The following is a 19634-nucleotide window of genomic DNA, read 5'->3' on the forward strand; positions in this document are numbered from 1 at the left end:
GCTACACAGAGAAAGCTTATCTCAAAAAAAAAAAATCATAATAAGTATTCACATTATGATCTGGCCCGCCCTCACCCGACACTTCTTCCCACTGGGCCATGGTACAGGAATGGCATGTCTTTACAGCCTTCTCCTGCTTGTCTACCTGGTAAGCCCCTTCTGACCCTCAGGTCCCAGAGCCTGTTTACTTCTCCGAACTTGGTCAAGGCGCTGGGGAGCTTGAGATTCCAGGCCCATTTTGTTTTGACCTCCATAGAAGTCACTGCTTAAAGTTGCATTGCCTTCTGGGTATTAAGCCACTTGGTACAGGTTAGTCTGTCTTCTCAGGTTTACCTGAGAATTGTTTTCAAGTGAATATCCTTGCCTTGCATAGGCAGCAGAGGGTAAGCAACAGGATGCATTCAGTAGATGATTACAGGCTTGGGGGCCTAGGTGGAGCCTGCAGGCAGAACAGCCTGGGAACCAGGGTTGGGGTGGAGCTGTTCTGCCTCCAACCTGACAGCTCGGCCCTTCCTCTTCTCATTTGGCAGGAGAGGCAGGTCAGCAGCTGGCAGCCTGAAAGCCACTCTTTGGCTTCTGCCTTCCGTTAGGTCAACAGTGTTAAGTCACTGGATTCCATATAAAACTTAGGATTTCTGATCTCTTCAGAAGTTGGGACTTGGCCTGAGAGCTGGCTCAGTGGGTAAAGGTACTTGCCAAATAAACAGGCTGACTTGAGCTCTATCCCCAGAACCCACCACAGTGATAAGAACTAACTCCAAGTTGTCTTCTGACCTCCATGAGCGCTATGGCACACGTACCCCACCCCCAACCACATATGCCAATAACAAACTTTTTTTTTTTTAATTGGAGGATGTAGCAATGACCCTGGGAACAAGGTGCTGAAAAGACAGTACTTCTGAGTGTCCCACAAGCCCAGCCACATCAACATTTTGGGTTTATGAACCTGTGGTACTAGGGCAGGGTGTATGTAAAACCTCCCTGCATGTAAAACTAGAACTACTGTGCTTTCGTCTAAGCCCCTGGGGGAGGTGAGTGAGAACATGTTAGGATTTAGGAGCAGGTTAAGGCAGAGGAGGTGCAAGGCAGACCACAAAGGAGGCTTCTCATCACCAATAAACATTTATTGAGTGTCCACATGTGCACAGCTTTGAACTTGGCGATCACAGAACGCACTGGGGGGCGGGGAGGAAGCAAGGGGTCAGGCTTATGCGGGTCTCCGCGGGTTCAGAAAGGTAGTTCCTGCTGGAGCCGCCAGTCGCGTCTCCCTGCAGAGTAGAGGCTTAGCAGGGATTGGGGGAGGGGAGCTGAAGCCAGGCACCACGGTGGCAGTGGAGTGCAATCACAGGGAAACCATGCGGATTCTAGGGTGGGGTGACCTCTTGTTCCTGGCTCCAGCCAGGCCAGATGGCACCAGGGGCACAGGGATCTGATGCTCAGGTGTCCAAGCAGGGATAAGGACAAGCAAAATAAATAACCCCCAACCCCCCATCTTCACTCTGCTGCAACATGACACAAAAGCTCAAGAGACCTGGGACCAAGGGCTCTCTGGTCCCCTCAAGGAAGCGCAGGTGGAAGGAGGTTCCCCACCCCCCACTGGTCTGTCTGCTCCAAATTGCCCTGGAAGCATAGGGGCAACTCGGACCCCGGGTCACTAGAGTTAAAAGGAAGAACTGTGATGTCAATGGCCTGAGCCTGCTCTCTGTCCAAGAGGACCAAAGGCAAAAGCCAAGCGGCCAATTTAAAGGGCGCGGACCTGACCTGGGGGAGCCAGAAGGGGCACCACAGCCTTGGGGAGGCCACGCCCTGGCCGGCAGGGCACATGGGCTGAGGCAGTCAGCGCCTGCCAGCCCGCTCCTACCCTGGGACCTCCCTCCTATCAGGGAGCCAGACACTGGGTATAATGACACTTAGTTGCCCTCCTCCTGGGGGCTTCTCCAACCTTCCCCGGCCTGGCGGGGCCAACCTCTGTTCCAAGCCAATCCCTGCCCCAAGGGGGCTGGAGGCAGGATGCAGTTTCTTATACTTGAGAGGTGGGCACCATGCCCTAGCCCTCAGAAAAGCCAGAAAGCTGGGGTGTTTGTGGGGGTCTGAAGAAGGGGTCCAGTTTGGGGGCTTCAGGGAAGATGCCTCCTCCCTCCTTCCCTCGCTGCCCGCCTGGGTCTGTACCCACTGGATGCCCCTCAGGGCTCTGACAGGCACTGCTCCAAAGCAGCCATTCGGTAATGGCTGGCCGTTTCTTCACCCGCCTGCAGCCTCATGGCCTCCCGGCATAGCCGGTTAGCCCGTGCCAATTCCACCAGCACGCCCTGGTAGGCAGCCACCATCTCAGGCTTGACGGAGTTGGGGCTTACACTACCTAGCAGTTGTAGCAGCTCCTGTGGCCAGCGGGAGCGCAGGGCGGCAGGGGCCAGCCAGGGCAGCAGCGGCACACAACCCGTGAAGGCCTGCATGCCCAGGAACCAGAGCTCTTGCAAGTCAGCCCAGATGCCTTCATAGTCAGGGGACAGGGCCAACACTGCCTGGTCAGAGCCAGGGGTGGCTCGTGCCACATGGGACTGTGACAGAAAGAGGATGGCAGCTGCGAAGAAACCTCGGGAGGCTGGGGTTCCTTGGAGAGCTGAAAGGAATGGAGAATGCATAAATCCAGACAGCCAAGTACTGGACCAGGGCCTCCCATCCCTCCTGTGTGGACATACTCAGAAGACAAAAGCTCCATCCGGATTCAGACTGCCTAGGTTCAAAGCCTACCTTCGACACTTTGTGTGACACTGGGTGTTTAAACTTTTCTGGACTTCGGTTTCTTTACTGAGATGGAGCCAATAGCAAGCCAATCTTAGCAATTTGTCATGAGAATTAAATAATCCAGGTACACTCATCAAGACCTCTAAATGGGTAAGAGGTCGGAGTGAGCCTCGTATGAAAAAAACAAGGACTTTCCTCTGGGTTTCCACAGCAGGGGCCCCAGCAGCTGGTGGCCCAGAGTCCTTCACCACGCTGAGAATGAACGAATTCGATTTCTGGCCAGAAGAGGGCGCTAAAGGGGATGGTGAATGGTAATACAACTCTGGCGCACACCTGTCATTTAGGGGCTCAGAAGCCCCCCTCTTCAGACTTTCAGGAAGCTGTTCAACTAATGAGGTAGTATTTGTGGGCGAGCCAGCACTGGATCCATAGCATGGTGACTCTCTTTGGGGGCTAAATGCAAAGGGTTCCTAGTTCAGAGCTTTGTTCCCCCCTTCCTCGGCAGGGTACCCTGCTGGGATCCCCACACAGAAAACAGGCAGCTGAGGGTATGGGCACATTACACCCTGTTCCCAGACATCTGCTCAGTTCCTCCAACCTGACAGATGGGGCACAGGGAACAGGCGGGGACAGAGGGACCCAAGCAGACACCCACGGTCAAAGTGGGAGACACTGAGGGCTGTCAGGGGCTGGAGGGGACGCCCTGCCCCCTGCGCACAGCCAGAGAGAGGGAGGACAGGGAGAAGCTGTGCAGAGAGTAGTGCTGATGTGTGTCACTGAGTGGGGTGGGGTGCTAAGTGGTAAAAACCTCAATGTACCACACACTGGGCTTGTGACTCAGGGCCTGAATGGGGGCAGCTGCACCTTGAAAATGGGGGTTTTAGAGATCCCAGGCTGCCAGAGATTCCAGGTGCCTGTGCTTGTGTCTCTGAACAGGTCTGTACTGAACTCCCACCAGGCCTTGCCTTAAAAGTCTTTAAAAGGAAGAGAATGTTAATCACTTTGGGAAGAAGGGTGGGGGTGGAGAATGGAGCAATACTGTAGAAACTGCCTCTCGATGGGAAAATTCTGCTACACCCATTTCTGAAAGCGGAGGCTTACACTCCGAACACTGCAAGTCCACTCAGATACTCTGTCCCCAAGGCTTACCTGGAGAGGTGCTAAGGAGCCGGGCCATTAGGAGCCCCAAAGTGGCCACGTTGGCAGCTAGAAGCAGTCTCCCTTGTTGCTGCACTAGTGAGGGCAGTGACGTCATCAGGGTGTTCATAAGAGATGTGAAGCAGGCATCGCGTCTGGAGAGGAAGGGAGCAGAGGATGGGGCAGGCGGAAAGTTAGCAGACTCCACCAAGCCCTTTGGAAAACCTGGCATCTGAGGTTTCTAGCTTTACCAGGCCAGGGCTTGCCAGGACTTCGTGAGGCAGGGTGAAGTGTTAACTTCTGACTTTCAACCCTGCCATCTGGGTCAGTCAGATGCCAAGTAGCTGAGCTGAGTGACGGCTGGAGCTGACAGACATGCCCTCGGATACCTGGGGGTCTGCTGCAACAAACCTTCAAGTGGCACTGGCTTTGTTTGTTCTGAAACCGGCTTATGCTAACATTCAGCCTACGGCTACAGGGAAACTAAGTCAGAGGTTGAAAACGGGTGCTAGACCCCCTCTGCTTCCCGGGATCTCCTCCCAGCCTCTCCCAAGCCCCTCACTTGATCAGCCCTGGAGCGGTGACCACCAGGTTGAGGAAGATGTGGCAACAGGTCTGAAGGCCGATCTCCACGCTGTCTGGCAGCACCGAGGTATCATGGCCCGGGGATGTGAGTTCCCACTGCTGCAGGAAGTACTTGCACAGAAGTGAGGGGGCTCCTTCCTTGATCAGAATCTCCCGGGGACCATCTTCAACAGTCAGGTGACACCAGCCGGGAAGGAGGAGCCTGACATGTGGAGACAGATGAATGTGAGGTGGGAGAGATAAGGGCAGAGCACCCTGACTGAAAAAGAACGTAGAAGTCAGGGGAGGTGGTCTCACTCCCACTGGAAGCTCAGACGTCAGAGGCGCTCACGCCCCAGCCCATGGGGCCCTGCCCCAGTTTAATTGTGGCCTATGTACTTCTCAACCCAACCTCTGAGCTCATTTACGGCAGTTTTATTTTTTAAATAATTTTTGAGGCAGGGTCTTCCTCTGCAGCCCAGAGTGACTTCAGACTCAAAGCGATCCTACCTCAGCCTCCCAAGTGCTGATCTTAAAGGTGTAAGCCAGCAAGCTCAGCCATTTTATTTTAAAAGTGTGGATGCAATTTCTTTTTTTTTTTTTTTTTTTTTTTTTTGATTTTTCAAGACAGGGTTTCTCTGTGTAACCCTGGCTGTCCTGGAACTCACTCTGTAGACCAGGCTGGCCTTGAACTCAGAAATCCGCCTGCCTCTGCCCTCCCGAGTGCTGGGATTAAAGGCGTGCGCCACCACGCCCGGCTAAATTCTGTTTTTAATAAAAATCTGGGCATCACCCAGGGGTGTGTGTGTGTGTGTGTGTGTGTGTGTGTGTATCTGTGCCTGTATACGTTAATTCCAGCACTTGGGAGGCAGAGGCAGCAGATCTCTGTGAGGCTGAGTTGAAGCCAGCCTGTTCTATACAGTAAGTTCCAGGACAGCCAGGGCTACTTGATAAGACCCTGATTTGGTTTTGTTTTTTTAAATTTGAGATGGCAAGCAGTATGGGGACAGTTCAGGAGTTCTGTGGGAAGAAACCCCTAAAGCAAACAAATAAAAAATGATCCTAAGGAGACACTCATGACATCAGGAGCCCAGGTTAGGGGAAAGAGGGCATCCCTATCTGACCCTTTTCTTCCATCCATCCATCCATCCATCCATCCATCCATCCATCTAATTTCTCTCTTTTTTTGGGACAGGGCCATGCTATGTTGACATAGCCTTGGAGGAACTGGTGCTTTCTATGTAGCCCAAATAGGTCTTGAACTCTCAGAACTTCCTGCCTCAGCCTCCTAACTGCTGGGATTACAGGCATGTGCCACCAATCCTGGAAACCCTTTTCTTTGGAATGGTCTGGCTGGACAACCCGTAACCATAAACTCACCGGAGAGCATCCCCTGGCCATGAAGGCCCTGGTGTAGTAGGAGAGATGGCCAAGTTGGCCACCTGCTGCGAAATGTCACTGGCCTCCTCAGCCTCCTCATAGAGTGTCTTGGCATATCGGACAAGGAAGGGCAGCAGTTGGCACACCTCCTTACGCAGGGATGAGGTCTCCTCCGCCAGCCAGGCACCCAGGATCCGCACCGAGGCAAACACAAAGGGCTCTTTCTGCTTCTCTGGCCCCACCTGTGGTCACAAGACCCCAGTGAAACAGAGCTGAACCAGGTACCCTCCTCTGCCTGCCAGTAACAGAACTCAAGGGAAATCTTGGCCTGTGGGCCCATTACTTGTGGGCACCGAGGGCCGGTGAAATGGATGGCTCAGTGGGTACATGAAAACCTAAGTTTGATTCCTGGGAATCACAGCGTGAAGGGAGAGACCTGACTAGCTCTCCAAACTCCACATGTGTGCTGTGGCATGCAGGCATCGTCCTTCCACCACGTCTAAGAAATAGATAAACATAACTTAAGGGGGTGGGGGCAACAAGCCTACCTCTACCCAAAAACCTAGCACATGGGAGGGATTCACCCCACAGGGGCTGGTCACCTAGTGGGACCTCAGTGTGGACAATGGAATCAAGTGGGTCTCAGACAGTATGTCTAGTGCTTAAAGACTCAAGTCACATACTCCTAACTGTACCGCTAAGGTAGCTGGGGAGCCAGAGGAAACGTAACATTTCCTTAGAGAGGCTCTGAATTGAGGCAGGGAAGGGAAAAAGACTTGCTATCAAGTAGTGAGAGGTCACCCATGTTTTGGTTTAAATCAGAAAATAAAATCAGAGCTTAGCATGAGTTGTTGGACATAAGGCTGGTGAGTCCAGTGGCTGAAGCAGGCCATTAAAGAGACCAATCGCACCTGACTCCTAAGGGGGCAGAAGAGGTGGCCTTGCAAATACAGAGAGTAAAGGACATGGGAGGGGGAAACAGATTCAGCAGAAACTCCAGAGGCAGGAACCAGGCCACTCCCCGTCCCCCCCCCCCATCCTTCTCCTGCATCCTACAAGTTTACTTGGAAGACATGTAAATACGTAGCCAGGCTGATATGTGAGACAATGCTTTAGCGTGAGCAGAACAGTCTGCTTCGACTTGGTGTGTGATGTGTAGAGTGTGTGTACTGGAGAGTATATGTGAGTGGGAGGTTTCTGTGTTGTGTGTGTGTGTGTGCTGTGATCAGAGAGCACATATGGTGTGTGGTATGGTGCTTGTGTGGAGGCCCACGGCAGGGAGGGAGAGGGAAGGAGGCTCGGCCACACACTACTCCTAGAGCGCTTGCTACCAGTACCAGCCAGCATGTACAGCTATGCTATCTCCCATCACACTCGTACGTCCTCTGCGGGCCAGTGGATCCTTACCTGCAGCAGGTAGTGGATGACAGCGCCAATGGCCTCTTTCATAATGCTCACGAGCTGAACCTTCTGTGGCTCCTTAAGCAGGGACTGCTCACAGCGGGTGCACTCCTGGATCCCCAATTCCATAAGGGCATAGCAGGCTGTTACCACGTCTTCTTTCACCTCTGTGCCTGTCTCCTCGAGAGCCAGCCGTACCTCCACGCACGCTAGATTCACGAGCAGGGCCAGAAACTTGCTCCCAGAGCTGCCCACTGGGATCCAGTCGGAGCCGCAGGCATGAGCCAGGCGGGCTGCCAGCTTCAGTGCAGGGTTGCGCTGCCAGGAGCTCAACTTGCTTCCTAGGATTCGTGCCAGCCCAGCCTGCAGATCTCGGTGGCATTCAGGGGGCACAGTTGTTGGGGGCAGAAAAAGGGGCAGCAGCTGGCAGAGCTCAAACTTGCTGGCATCTTCGGCTCTTTGGAAATCCTCACTGAGGCCTCGCAACACAGCCAGCAGGTCGGGCTCCGCCTCCTTCCAGCACTGTGTCTCTGCAGCAGCCAGCAGCCCCACCAAGAGTGCCAGAGCCTGGTCAAAGCCGTAGCCATGCCCCAGGTACGCCTGGCACAGGGCAGACACGGTGCCACCAGCAATGAGGTGCCGGGGCCCTCGGGGTGTGCCCGCAACAGCTGTCAGGCACTGGTAGGTGTCATCGATCATGGAGCGGCGGGCAGCATCATCAGGGTCCCCCCGGGCTGTAAGGAATGTGCTAAGGATGGGGATCTTGTTCAGGACCTGGGGATGGCTGGCTAGTTCAGGGTCGCTGCAGAAACAGGCCAGCAGGGCCACGCCCAGGGCCCGGAGAACGTGGTCAGGGCAGCCATCAGGTGCCTCCTTAGTGGTCAGGAGTCGGTTGGGAAAGGTGAACCCAACGGCATCAAAGATCCTACGTCGGGTTTTGGCATCAATGTCACCTGCTTTGACTGCCTTCGTTACCTGGGGGGGGGGAGGGGGGGGAGGGTAATACACTATCAGCAGAGTGAGAAGAATTGTAGCAAAGACTGTCCCTACCCTGTTCCCTGGGCACTGCAGGAATGGGTTACGCAATGGGATCCATTCTGGGGTCATCTGGTCCAGCTCCTCCTTCCTCCTTGGAGACAAGACAGGTGTGACCTCTGGTATCCCTATCATGTCTGATTGCCTCATGGAAAGGAGTTTGTCCAGTGGCCCTTCACTACACATCTGGGCAAACGGTCATCACCTGGCCAGCTGAGGAGTGCCTCCTGGTCTCTAATCCATTAATCCATATGCCTAAGACCTGGGAGGCAAGGGGCTTCAGAACTCAAATCCTCTAAGGATTCAGGGTCCTTCCCTAAGGACTTCTCTCCAGAGAAGTCTCTGATCCATTTCCGACACCTTCTCACGGGAAATGGCTCCTGTGTCTCGTTGCTCCGCATGTCAAAACATTTCCCCTTACGTTTCGCCTAAACACCTCCTCTGCTGCAGTGTGAGCCCTTGACTCCAGAGCCTTCTCCCTGTTGCCATGGCAAACAAGCAACTGCTGCACTCCCTCCTCCCTTCACCCCCCACACACCAACTCATCCCCCCCCTCCCACCCCAAGCACTGCAGCTCCTGCTTTGCTGTCCCCAGCTTGGGTTCCTCTAGCAGACTAAGACCCTTTACTTTTGACATACTGATCATCACTCTGGTCATCTCTCAGAACCTCTTGCTAGTTACTCCCCATCCTGTTACTCTCTCAGGTCGAGGAAAAGCTACCCCGGCCCACAAGTACTCTGCACTAGTTACAACCTGCTGCTGTTACCCTATGAGTCAGCTCCCATCTGCTCCGGGACGCCCCAAAAAGCAAATCCAGGCAGCCTCCTCCGTGGTCCCATGCCACAGTCTTATTCACCCCTCTTCTCCCCTTCCCCCATTCTCAAGAGAACAGAGTACAAAGGTAGAGGTCTCAGGCCTTTTTTGGTACCTCCGGGTTGCCAATACCACTTAGATACCCCTGGAGACTTGCTGACCCCATTCTTTGGGGGCCCTCCTGACCAGCCCTCCCACCTTCCAGGTCCTTACTAGCAGCAGGGCTGCAAACTGCTCGCTGTCATTCTTGGCCTCACGGAGGGCTCCCAGGTAGCGCTCCAGGGTGGGGTTTCGGCTCTCTGCCTGGTTCAGAGCTGGCTCACAATCCGAGGCCATGATGCCCGCCTTGCCCAACTGTGAACACAAGAGGGACTGAGCATCCCTCTGCAGAGGAGGGGCGGGGGCGGGGGTGGAAGTGGAGGATGTAGGGAGGGATTAGCACAGAGGGAGGGGGGGTGGATTTGGAAGGGTGGCTTCCTCATGACTGACCTCCCTTGGGGGAGCCCCTTTAAGAGGCTGGACCTACAAATTCTTTAGGATGAAGAAGGGACCCTGGTCCAAGGTCACCTCCAGAAAAGTGGGATATGAGGACCATGCATGCCGCTGCTCAGCTGGACAGCTTTCCTCACCAGTCTAGAAGTGGGAAGGAGCTGGCCCAACTGCTCAGCAGCCCCTGGCACCAGACACCGGGTTTTATCTCTCTCCAGGAGGCACACGAGGAGTGAGCGGTGAGGACAGACAGGGAGGAATGCAGACAGACACGGGTCAAGTTCGATTATCCGGACTCACGCCGACAAGGAAGAAAAGGACATTCTAGGGTTCCTTTCCCCTCCCTTCTTCAGAGAAAGTAGACTGGCTTCAGCAGGAGTGAGAAGGCAAGCTCTCCAGAGAAGGCTTTGAAGACTCCCCTGTGGACCCACCCCTCCAGCCAGGGCTCTTAATCGCCCCCGCAGCCTCCTTGCCTTCTCTTCTTTCCCTCCCTCGGGCAGAGGCTGCAGAGGCTGCAGAGGCTGCAAGAGCAGGAGCTGCAGCTGCTGCTGCAGCAGCAGCAACATTAACCCCTTGTGCTCCCTGTACTCTCCCTGTCCGTCCCGCTAACAGCCTGTGGGTGCCGGCACTGGCTGGAGAAGGAAAGAGGGGTCGGGTGGCTCTCAGGATAACAGAATCCAAAAGCCGGATAATCGAAGCGGGGCTGCAGTGATGGAGAGATGAGAAGGGGAGAAGGGATCCTGGCGGTCACCACCTGTCCCGCCGCAGCCAGGTCACAACACGACATTGATGAAGTCGAACGACAGGGCAGCGATGAGATCACACTTCACGATGGCGCGGTGATGTCACGGAGAGATCACAGCGAAATCACGACATGAAGGGGACAGCCCCCAAATATGATAGGGCAAATTTAAAAAAATATATAGGTAGATAGATAAATACTGAAAGGGGTTGTGACAAAATGGAGTCTCGACAGGGTACGGTGATGTCGAGATATGGCACGATGGAGTCGCGATAGGGTCCCTGGGGAGTCTCGGCATCGATCAGCGCCGGTTCGGAGAGGCTCCGGCTGAGATGCAGGGGAGGGCTTGAAGGGGGCTGAGCTCACCAGGCTGCGGCCCCGAGCGGCGAAGTCTTTCTCCGGGCGCGATGCTCCGGGAGCCTGGGGCTGCTGCTCACGCCGCGTTGCCCACTCTTGGCTCCAGGCTGCTACAGCTCCACCCCCACCCCCGCATCGCTCTCGACCAATCGGCGCTGGGCTCACTCCGCACTCTGACCAATGGCACAGCAGGGCGCTAAGCAGTAGGGGGGCGCCTCCGGTGCGGCCATCTTGCTTGTGGGCAATTGCCCGAGTCTGGGGCCTGAGTGCTCGAGCTAAGGAGGAAAGGTGCGGGCCGCCCCGCAAGGGCTCGCGGCCAAAGGCTGAGGGCCCGGACGTCCTCGCTTGTGCGTAGCTCTCCCCTCAGCGCCGCCCCTCCTCCCACTTTTGGGCTCGCGGCTGGAATTGCGCTTCCGGAGGGTGGGGGCAGGAGGACTGGCTCAGCGTGAAGAGTATGTTTCCGGGTTGAGCCCCGGGAGGTGGGAAGGAGGCGGCGTTTCCGGCCGCGGTCGCTGTCCAGGGAGGCTGAGGCAAGAGGGAGCTGTCCGGGTGGGGAGCCAGCACTTCCTTCTTCCTCCTCTGCGTGAGGGGAGAGAAGGTTGGGGGTCCCCGAGCCCATGGATCGGGAGGAGGCGGAGGCCGCCGAGAGCCGGCACCCCTCTATGTGGCCCTGAGCCCCGGTAGGTGGCCGGGGCGGCTGACTGCCAGGCCGAGGACCAGGAGCTCAGGGGAGGGGCAGAGGCGGGACGGGCGATGCCTCGGGTACGCTGGTCCGGCGTTGGGACCCGGAGATGGCGCTCCTGGCTGGGACAGGACAAATCTGCTGCTTCTAGCCTTGCAGGTGCCAGAGTCCCAATCTGAACCCCTCCGCTTTGGGACTCAGGCCTGGTCAGGCAGCTCCCTCTATTCCCTGACATATGGGCAGACCAGGCTGAGGCACTGCGGTCCTTATGATACTCTCGACCTCTGCAGCCTCGTCCCGAGTTGCTGTCTCTGGTGTTTGATGATCTTCCCATCGAGATTAAAAGAAAAGAAAAGGGAAAAAAAAAAGTTGATACAGAATAAAGGGGGCGGGGCTGGGCTCGTTGGCGAAAACCTTCCTCCTTGAGAATTTTGACAATTATGCCCCTTAGAGGGTCCTGCGGTGGCTGCAGTGAGCACAAAAAGCGAACTGAAGGAAGTCAAAGTAGAAGACCTCAGGCGGGGTTCCAGGAATGCTTTGCCTGGTCTCATCTCACGGTGGTTGTGCCCAACTGACAATAGAAGCTGTTAAAGCTCCTTAGCTGACTCTCCTTGTGCTATCTTGTGATTAACAGACTGGAAACTAGGAACAAATTGGAAAGACGACCTCCTAGAACAATCTGTTCATTTTTCCAGCTATTTGGAAAACAGTGTTTGCAAATATAAGCAAAGCTATTCATGCAGTCTGTTCTGTAACTTTCTCAAACATCTAGGACTTTTTTCTTTCTTTCTTTCTTTCTTTCTTTCTTAAAGCTTTATTCTTGATTACTCACACCCGTTGAATAGACCGGCTCTGTCGTTATTCAAACATATCTTATCGCTGTGTATATAAATGGAGTTCCACGTATGTAGCTGACAGACTGAACTATGATACATTCCCCATCAACCTGAAGTATTAAGTAAACATTACCCCCTGCTGTATCTGAACAGCTGCTGCAACAGCGTGCTTTTATTTCGGGTGTACTTGTAACGCCCTAAATGCCAGAACTACCGGGAGCTTTTCTAGATTTTCATTTGTCGAGTATTGTGGGGGTGTGTGTGTTCTCTCCCTGGGTTGCTACCCTTTGATTTGATAACAAACATTTTGGGTCTTAGCAGTGTTTTGTCGTTCCTGCCTCTGGTCAGCAAGCCTTTAACTGGACCCTAGCAGTGATTTGTGCCCATAGGCAATTGTAGGTTTGAGCCGAGTAAATGGCTAGGAGTGCAAATGAGATTAGCTCTGCCTCTCCCATGCACTTGTAACCAGTTTGCTAGTCCAATGGTATTTATTACTCCTGTTTTCAAAGCCTTCTCCTTTCTTTTTTGCTTTTCCCACCCACGTGCCAAGATATTGATGACAGGTGTTGAGTCACCTTTAGTTTTAAATCCTTTTGTGGTAGGCAGAAACGAGAACACACTCACGAACACACACACATACACTCTCTCAGCTCCATCCTGGGAGGCTAGCGAAGTTTCCGAGTATAGCTTCTTAGGCTACACCTCATGATCTTTTCAATGTGTTTGTGGCCTACACACCTCTTTTCTGACCCATGTGCCCTAATGTACAATTACGGGAAAACTAGACTAGGAAAGGGTAGAAGAGAGTGAGAGAGATAAGAGTCCATTCGGTGCCTATGGCTCAGAGAAAGGCATTACCTCAATTTGGAGTTTTATGTTTGCCTCTTCATTTCTTGGCATTGGCATTGAAATCCATTCCAGACAATGCTGGTCTTTTTGTATGCTGGCTGGAAGTGAGGGTTAGGGTTGCCAGTCTGTGCTATTTACCAGCTGTGGGTGACAGCTTCGTATTTATCATTTCTTTCATCAGAAGATTTCTAATTGTGTTTGTTTGGAGGCAGGGTTTTTCTGTAGCCCCAGCTGTTCTGAAACTGTAGACCAGGCGGGCCTTGAACTCACAGAGATCTGCCTGTCTCTGCCTCCCCAGTGCTGGGGTTAGAGTTATGCATCACCACTGCCAGCACAAGATTTTTTTTTTTTTTTTTTTGAGACAGTGTCTCATTATATTCTCTAGGCTGACCTTGAAGTCCTGGATTTAAACAGTTCTACCTTAGCCTTCCAAGTAGCTAGGACTTCAGGTACGAGATACCATGCCTAGTCAACAGATTTTTGAATTGTTTCTTAGAACCCTGTCAACAACTCATCTTGATATATATATATATCGTTCCTCTTTCTTCTCCCCTCCATCCTACAGCCACTAGATTACAGAGTAGCCAGCACAGTGCCTAAGTCAAACATATGGGGAGAAGTATACAAGTACTTAAGACAGGAATTGCAAATGACTTGGATCAGGCAGATAATGTAAAAGTGTAAATTGATGTGAAAGTGTGACCTGGGTAGATTTGTAAGATAGGGATGGTGGGGGTGGGAGCAAACAGGGCAACGCGCTTGCTGTGCCTAAAGAGAATCACCTTGAAAAACTATACTGCAAGGCTGGGCAGTATAATCAGAATTAGTTAGAGGAAGTCCAACCTCTTCATAGATAACGAAGTACTTTGGTCAAAATCACAGAGCAGTTAGTAGAAGCTGAAGGGGGAAATCAGACCTGCCTTCCCAGGTTGGTGCTCTTTCCCGTTCTCTCACAGACGTTAGCTTAGACAACAATGGGATACAAAAATCACTTTAACAGCAGATTCACTTTATATATCCTTGCTCTGTTGTTACGCTGATAATTATAGGCTCTGCTGAAGCTCAAGCTGAAAATTTACTGGCAGGGATGAACATTGAAAGACACACTTGAAATTTCTCTTTCTTCTGATCTGTCACATTTTTCTAGCATTCCACATTTCCAGGAATCAATTATTAATTGCTTGGCATATAATTTCTTCTCTTTCTGTCTTTCTAGTGTACTGGTTCCGCCTCTCTGGAAGGCCATGGAGAAGAGACTGGGAGTCAAGCCAAGTCCCGCTTCCTGGGTTTTGCCAGGATATTGTTGGCAGACATCAGTGAAGCTGCCGAGAAGCCTGTACCTGCTTTACAGTTTCTTCTGCTTCAGCGTTCTGTGGTTGTCAACAGGTACCATATCTGAGATTTAAGATGTAACCTCTTCCACCCTGCACCCCCTCAAACAATCAGTATCCTGACTATTATGAGTTTGTTTTAAAGACCTACTAGGAGGTAGAAAAGCCATCTGCTGACATAAATGGCCATCATTTTGGTGGGTGTTTACTTGTTGGGTTTGTTTTTGTTTGTTTGTTTGCTTGCTTGCTTGCTTGCTTATTTTTCCTGAGACTGGTTTTTGGAGTGTGTGTGTGTGTGTGTGTGTGTGTGTGTGTGTCCTGGAGCTCAGAGATTCAGCTGCCTCTGCCTCTGCCTCTGCCTCTGCCTCTGCCTCTGCCTCTGCCTCTGCCTCTGCCTCTGCCTCTGCCTCTGCCTCTGCCTCTGCCTCTGCCTCTGCCTCTGCCTCTGCCTCTGCCTCTGCCTCTGCCTCTGCCTCTGCCTCTGCCTCTGCCTCTGCCTCTGCCTCTCTGCCTCTGCCTCTGCCTCTGCCTCTGCCTCTGCCTCTGCCTCTCTGCCTCTGCCTCTGCCTCTGCCTCTGCCTCTGCCTCTGCCTCTGCCTCTGCCTCGAGTGCCACCATACCCTGCTTTGTTTGTTTTGGAATCAAGATATGAATTGGATTTTTTTCTCATACAGGAGAATTGGTATTCAGTTGGCCATTTTATAAAGGTAGATTGACAAATTAAAACAAAACAAATATTCAGAATTGGATAGACTGGGGTCCTGGAGCTGGACGTTAATGACTGAGGCACATTCCCTAAAGTCTATCTTTTTAAGTAGGATCTGGCTGTGTAGCCCAGGCTGGCTCTGACCTCATGATCCCCTTGCCCTGCTGTTCTAATCTTAGCTCTGCCTCCTAGCTTGACTTGAGAGATGATATAGTAAAAGCATGGAGTGAATGCTGGGTGGCCATGCCTGTTTAGTAAGGGATGTTTGACTTTCTTACCTAGAGGAATGCACACTTCATTTTGTCTTTTGTTTTTGAGAAAGGGTGTCACTGTGTTATCCCTGACTGGTATAGAACTGGATATATAGACTAGGCTGGCTATAAACTCACAGTGATCTGCCAGCTTCTGTCTCCTGAGTGTTAAGATTGAAGGTATGAGCTACCATGTCTGGTGGATTCTTACTACTTTAACAAATTCATTTATTATAATTTGAAAGGGCTGCACATGCCTGCAACGATGGTCTGTGTGTGTAGCTCAGAAGACAGCTTTGTGAAACCAATTCTCTCCTTCCACCTTCGTGTGGATTCTGAGGATTAGACTCAGGTGGTCAGGCTTGCTCAGCTGAGACATCTCACTGGCTCCAAACACTTCGTTGTTGTTTTTAATAGAAGAGAGCCACGTTGATGGACTTGTCAGAGTCAACTGTCCTTCTGAAGACCATTTTACCTGCTTAGAGCCTCTTGCCAGGCATCAGTGCCAAGAAGGCTAAATGCCAAAAGCCAAATTTAAAAATACGCTCGGACCCTGTCTTTACATTTATCATTCTTTTGCTGACATAATATGGAGTGTGAGGAAGCAGCCTTTAAGGACTTCTGAGTGTGCCCTTATTCTGGACAAAGACCAAAAGCCTGCTGCAGAGACGACTGTCATGGCTGATTATGCAGCTTGTGCTCTGACAGCTACAAAGATTTCTGTTGTTGACATGATCTTGAGAATCAAGTAATTACTGTATTTAGCAATTTTCGCAGCACTGACTGTGGGTTTTTGCTGTCTTACAGTAGCTGATGATTGCATGATTATAGTGGTGGAGGTTGCAGTACGTAGAAAGCTGACCCAAATATTTATTTTTAAATAAAATGATGCTTTGTTGGCTAATTCTGGGCATCATTTTATGTGAGATAATTTTAATTAATTAATTAATTAATTAATTTAGTACTGTCACATCAGGAAAATCACTTCTTTGAAAGTGTACTTACCATATACCAGACTTGTAGGAACATTGCATAACTTTTCACTTAATTTTTGTGATAATCCTGAAATAGATTACACTCATTGTATTAATAAGGAAATTGAGACCCAGAGAAGCAAAGTTACTTGGCTAGAGTCAAATAGAGAGAACAGGGCAGAGCAGGACCCTAACTCAGCCTGTTTGCTGTTAGGCTTGTTTTCTTCCGTTCCACCATGGTTCCTTCTGACCATTGGTGATTCTTGGACCAAAGTTTTTTTTTTGTTGTTGTTGTTTTTTTTTTCCACAGAACCTTGATATGAAACTGGTTATTGGAAAGAATCAGTGTTCAGGGGGAGGACTACAAAGTCTCAAAAATTCTGAGTCTTTCTGTATTTTTCCCTTATACTTGGTTACAAGTAGAATTGTGGGAATTTCAAATTTAGATAAGAAATTATTTTTAATCTATCCTGATGAAGATTAACCGAAAATATCTAGGGGCTTTGGATATAGGCTGGTGGTAGAACACTTGACTAGTATGTGAAAGGCACTGGGTTCAACTCCACACTGCAAACAGAGCAAAGAAGACATAGTGCTACTAAGGGAGATCTGTTGCCCTCGGTCAGTGCTAGAAGATGTGAATGGAAAACAGCTTGGCATAAGTGTCAGGAGATCTAAAAAAGCTCATACCCCTTGACTTACTTCCCCTTTTAAGAGGTTTAGGGCTGGAGAGGCGGCTCAGTGGTTAAGAGCACAGGCTGCTCTTTCTGAGGACCCAGGTTTGTTTGCTAGAACCCATATGGTGGCTCACAACCCTCTGTAATTTCACTTGTCCCCACAAGTGAAAATCCAACTCTCTATTTTGACCTCTGCAGGTAACCAGTCATACAAGTGGCCCACATATATACATGCAAACAAAACAAATGCACATACAATTATAAAAAAATAAAGAGTTGTTTTTGGTGTGGGAATTGAGAGGAACTGGAGAGGTGACTCAGTGGCTAAGAACATTAGTTGCTCTTGCAGAGGACCCGGGTTTGGTCAGGTGGCCAGCTTCTGGAGTCTGAGGGCACCTTACGTGTATGTGTGCATATTGACATACATAAATAAAAATAGTTTATCTTAGACACATAGTGACCTTGGCTTTAATATGTTGGTGTTTGTGTGTATGTATATGATATAAATGTATATGTATATGTATGTATAGCTCAAGAGCTAGGCATGGTGATTCAGGCCTGTAATATAATCCTTTTGTTTTTGTTTCTGTTTTTTTGTGTTTTGAAACAGGGTCTCTGGAGATAGCCCTGGCTATCCTAGAACTTAATATATAGACCAGGCTGGCTCTGAACTCACAGAGATCTACCTGCCTCTGTCTCCTAATGCTGGGACTAAAGGTGTGTGCCACTACATCTGTCTCTTTAATGTAATCTCTTAACAGAAGACTCCTATAAATTTCAGGCCAGACTGACCACAGAATGAAGTCTTGTCTCAGAAAACCAAAAGATTGGGCCAGAGAGATAGATACTTGCTGGCAAGCCTGACAGTCCTTGAAACTACATGATGGATGTAGAGAACTGACTTACAAGCTGACTTTAGCCTACACACACACACACACACACACACACACACACACACAGTGGCACATGTGCACATACATACATACTATAACATATGTGTGTGTGTGTGTATATATATATATATATACACACACACACACACACATACACTATGGTATGTGTACATACACACACACTGGATTACACACACACACACTATGGCATATGTGCACCCACATACATACATATATGCACAAACAAAATAAGTAAATGCAAAAACAGAAACAAAAGAAGTTTGTCTTAAGTACATCTTTAGACAGTTGTTAGAAATAGGGACAATCATCGACACTTGTTTATTTTGTACTTTGAAACATTGCCATCTCCTGCCCAGTGACCCCCGCAGTAATGTTTTTACGTATTTATGTGATAGTGTCATAATTACTTTCAGCTGTCAATTTGGCACAAAACCAGAATCACCCAGGAAGAGAGACCCTCAACTAAACAATTATGTTTGTCAGATTGTCCTATGGCTACCCAGAGAAGGATTTTCTTCATTGCTAACTGATATAGAAGAGGCCTGCCCACTGTGGGTGGTGCCATCCCTAGGCAGGTGGGCCTGAGCTGCACAGGGAAAGTAGTTGAGAAAACTGGAGGTAGCAAGCCAGGCAGCGGCTCTCCTCCTTGGTTTCTGCTTTGGGTTCCTGCCTAGGCTTCCCTTGCTGATGGGCTGTAACTTGTAAGCTGAGATAAATCCTTCCCTCCCCAAGTTGCTTTTGATCATGGTGTTTTTGTTTGTTTGTTTGTAAAAAGATTTTATTTATTATTTATTTTATATGTAAGTACACTGTCGCTGTCTTCAGACACCCCAGAAGAGATTCAGTTATCATTACAGATGGTTGTGAGCCACCATGTGGTTGCTGAGATTTGAACTCAGAACCTTCAGAAGAGCAGTCAGTGCTCTTAACCGCTGAGCCATCTCTCCAGCCCCGATCATGGTGTTTTTTATCACAGCAACAGAAAAGAAACTAGGACAGATACTACCCTACTTTAGAAGAATAAGTATATGGGGAGATATCCTACACAAATAGTAAAAGCAAGATAAATAACTACATGCTTACTACAGTTCTAATGGTATGAAATGAAAAAAAATTCACATAATAGAAAAACAATCTAAAATAAAATGTATAACCGAATGTTTATTTATTATGATATCTCTCTCTCTCTCTTTTGTTTTGTTTTGTTTTTCGAGACAGGGTTTCTCTGTGTAGCCCTGGCTGTCCTGGAACTCACTTTGTAGACCAGGCTGGCCTCAAACTCAGAAATCCGCCTGCCTCTGCCTCCCGAGTGCTGGGACTAAAGGCGCCCCGCTCCATGATCTCTTTTTATTCTTCTGTTTTCCACTGTTTTTGAACAGCAGCTTCTCTCTCTATTTTTAATAAAGAGATGAAAACCTACCAGACAGTGCAACAACAAAGTGACCCAGTGAAACCCTGTCCGGTTGCCTGAGTTGGTGCCAGTATCTTGTGTATACTCAGCTTTTACCTGAGCACTTACAGGTTTTTTCCCCCCTGATAAAAAGGTGTTTTGTTTTTTAATCTGTTATCATTTAACTCATGGGTTATAGGAGTTCTTACTGAAAACATAACGCAAAATAAGGGAGCTGTGCAGTTACCACCCAGTCCTGGGGACCACTTACTAGCTGGCCCCCTTTGGTAGAGCTCCCAGTACACACTGACTTCATTTAGGCGGCTCGTTTTCATTTCTGCTTTGGACTCAGTAGTGAAG

At 50.2% G+C, this 19634-nt stretch overlaps 2 protein-coding genes across 13 annotated transcripts in view; one reads left to right on the forward strand and one right to left on the reverse strand.

Annotated features, from left to right (window-relative positions):
• Window positions 1-1098: 1098 nt before the first annotated feature.
• Ncdn (neurochondrin) lies at window positions 1099-11114 on the reverse strand. Of its 4 annotated transcripts, none has more exons than NM_001355412.1 (7): window positions 10674-11114; window positions 9290-9430; window positions 7234-8202; window positions 5827-6068; window positions 4445-4669; window positions 3895-4037; window positions 1099-2620 (listed from the first exon to the last, which is right to left on the reverse strand). In NM_001355412.1, exons 2-7 carry the CDS (start codon window positions 9410-9412, stop codon window positions 2184-2186), a joined length of 2139 nt encoding a protein of 712 aa, NP_001342341.1. In that variant the 5' UTR covers window positions 9413-9430; window positions 10674-11114; the 3' UTR covers window positions 1099-2183. The 4 variants fall into 4 exon arrangements, with proteins under 4 accessions (NP_001342341.1, NP_036116.3, NP_001342342.1 ...); NM_011986.4 differs by having other exon boundaries at window positions 10320-10778; NM_001355413.1 differs by lacking the exon at window positions 10674-11114 and adding an exon at window positions 9866-9916.
• The window catches only part of AU040320 (expressed sequence AU040320), a 116148-nt gene continuing 107409 nt past the window's right edge, over window positions 10896-19634 (forward strand). For 3 of the 9 annotated variants that reach the window (NM_001035526.1, NM_001355196.1, NM_133886.2), the window contains exons 1-2: window positions 11119-11344; window positions 14248-14417. In NM_001035526.1, coding sequence (NP_001030603.1) covers window positions 14276-14417 — 142 coding nt within the window. In that variant the 5' untranslated portion in view covers window positions 11119-11344; window positions 14248-14275. The other 6 variants (XM_017319895.2, NM_001035525.1, XM_017319894.2 and 3 more) reach the window with 6 other exon arrangements.

This window comes from Mus musculus, chromosome 4 (assembly GCF_000001635.26).
Source record: "Mus musculus strain C57BL/6J chromosome 4, GRCm38.p6 C57BL/6J".
Lineage (NCBI taxonomy): Eukaryota > Metazoa > Chordata > Mammalia > Rodentia > Muridae > Mus > Mus musculus.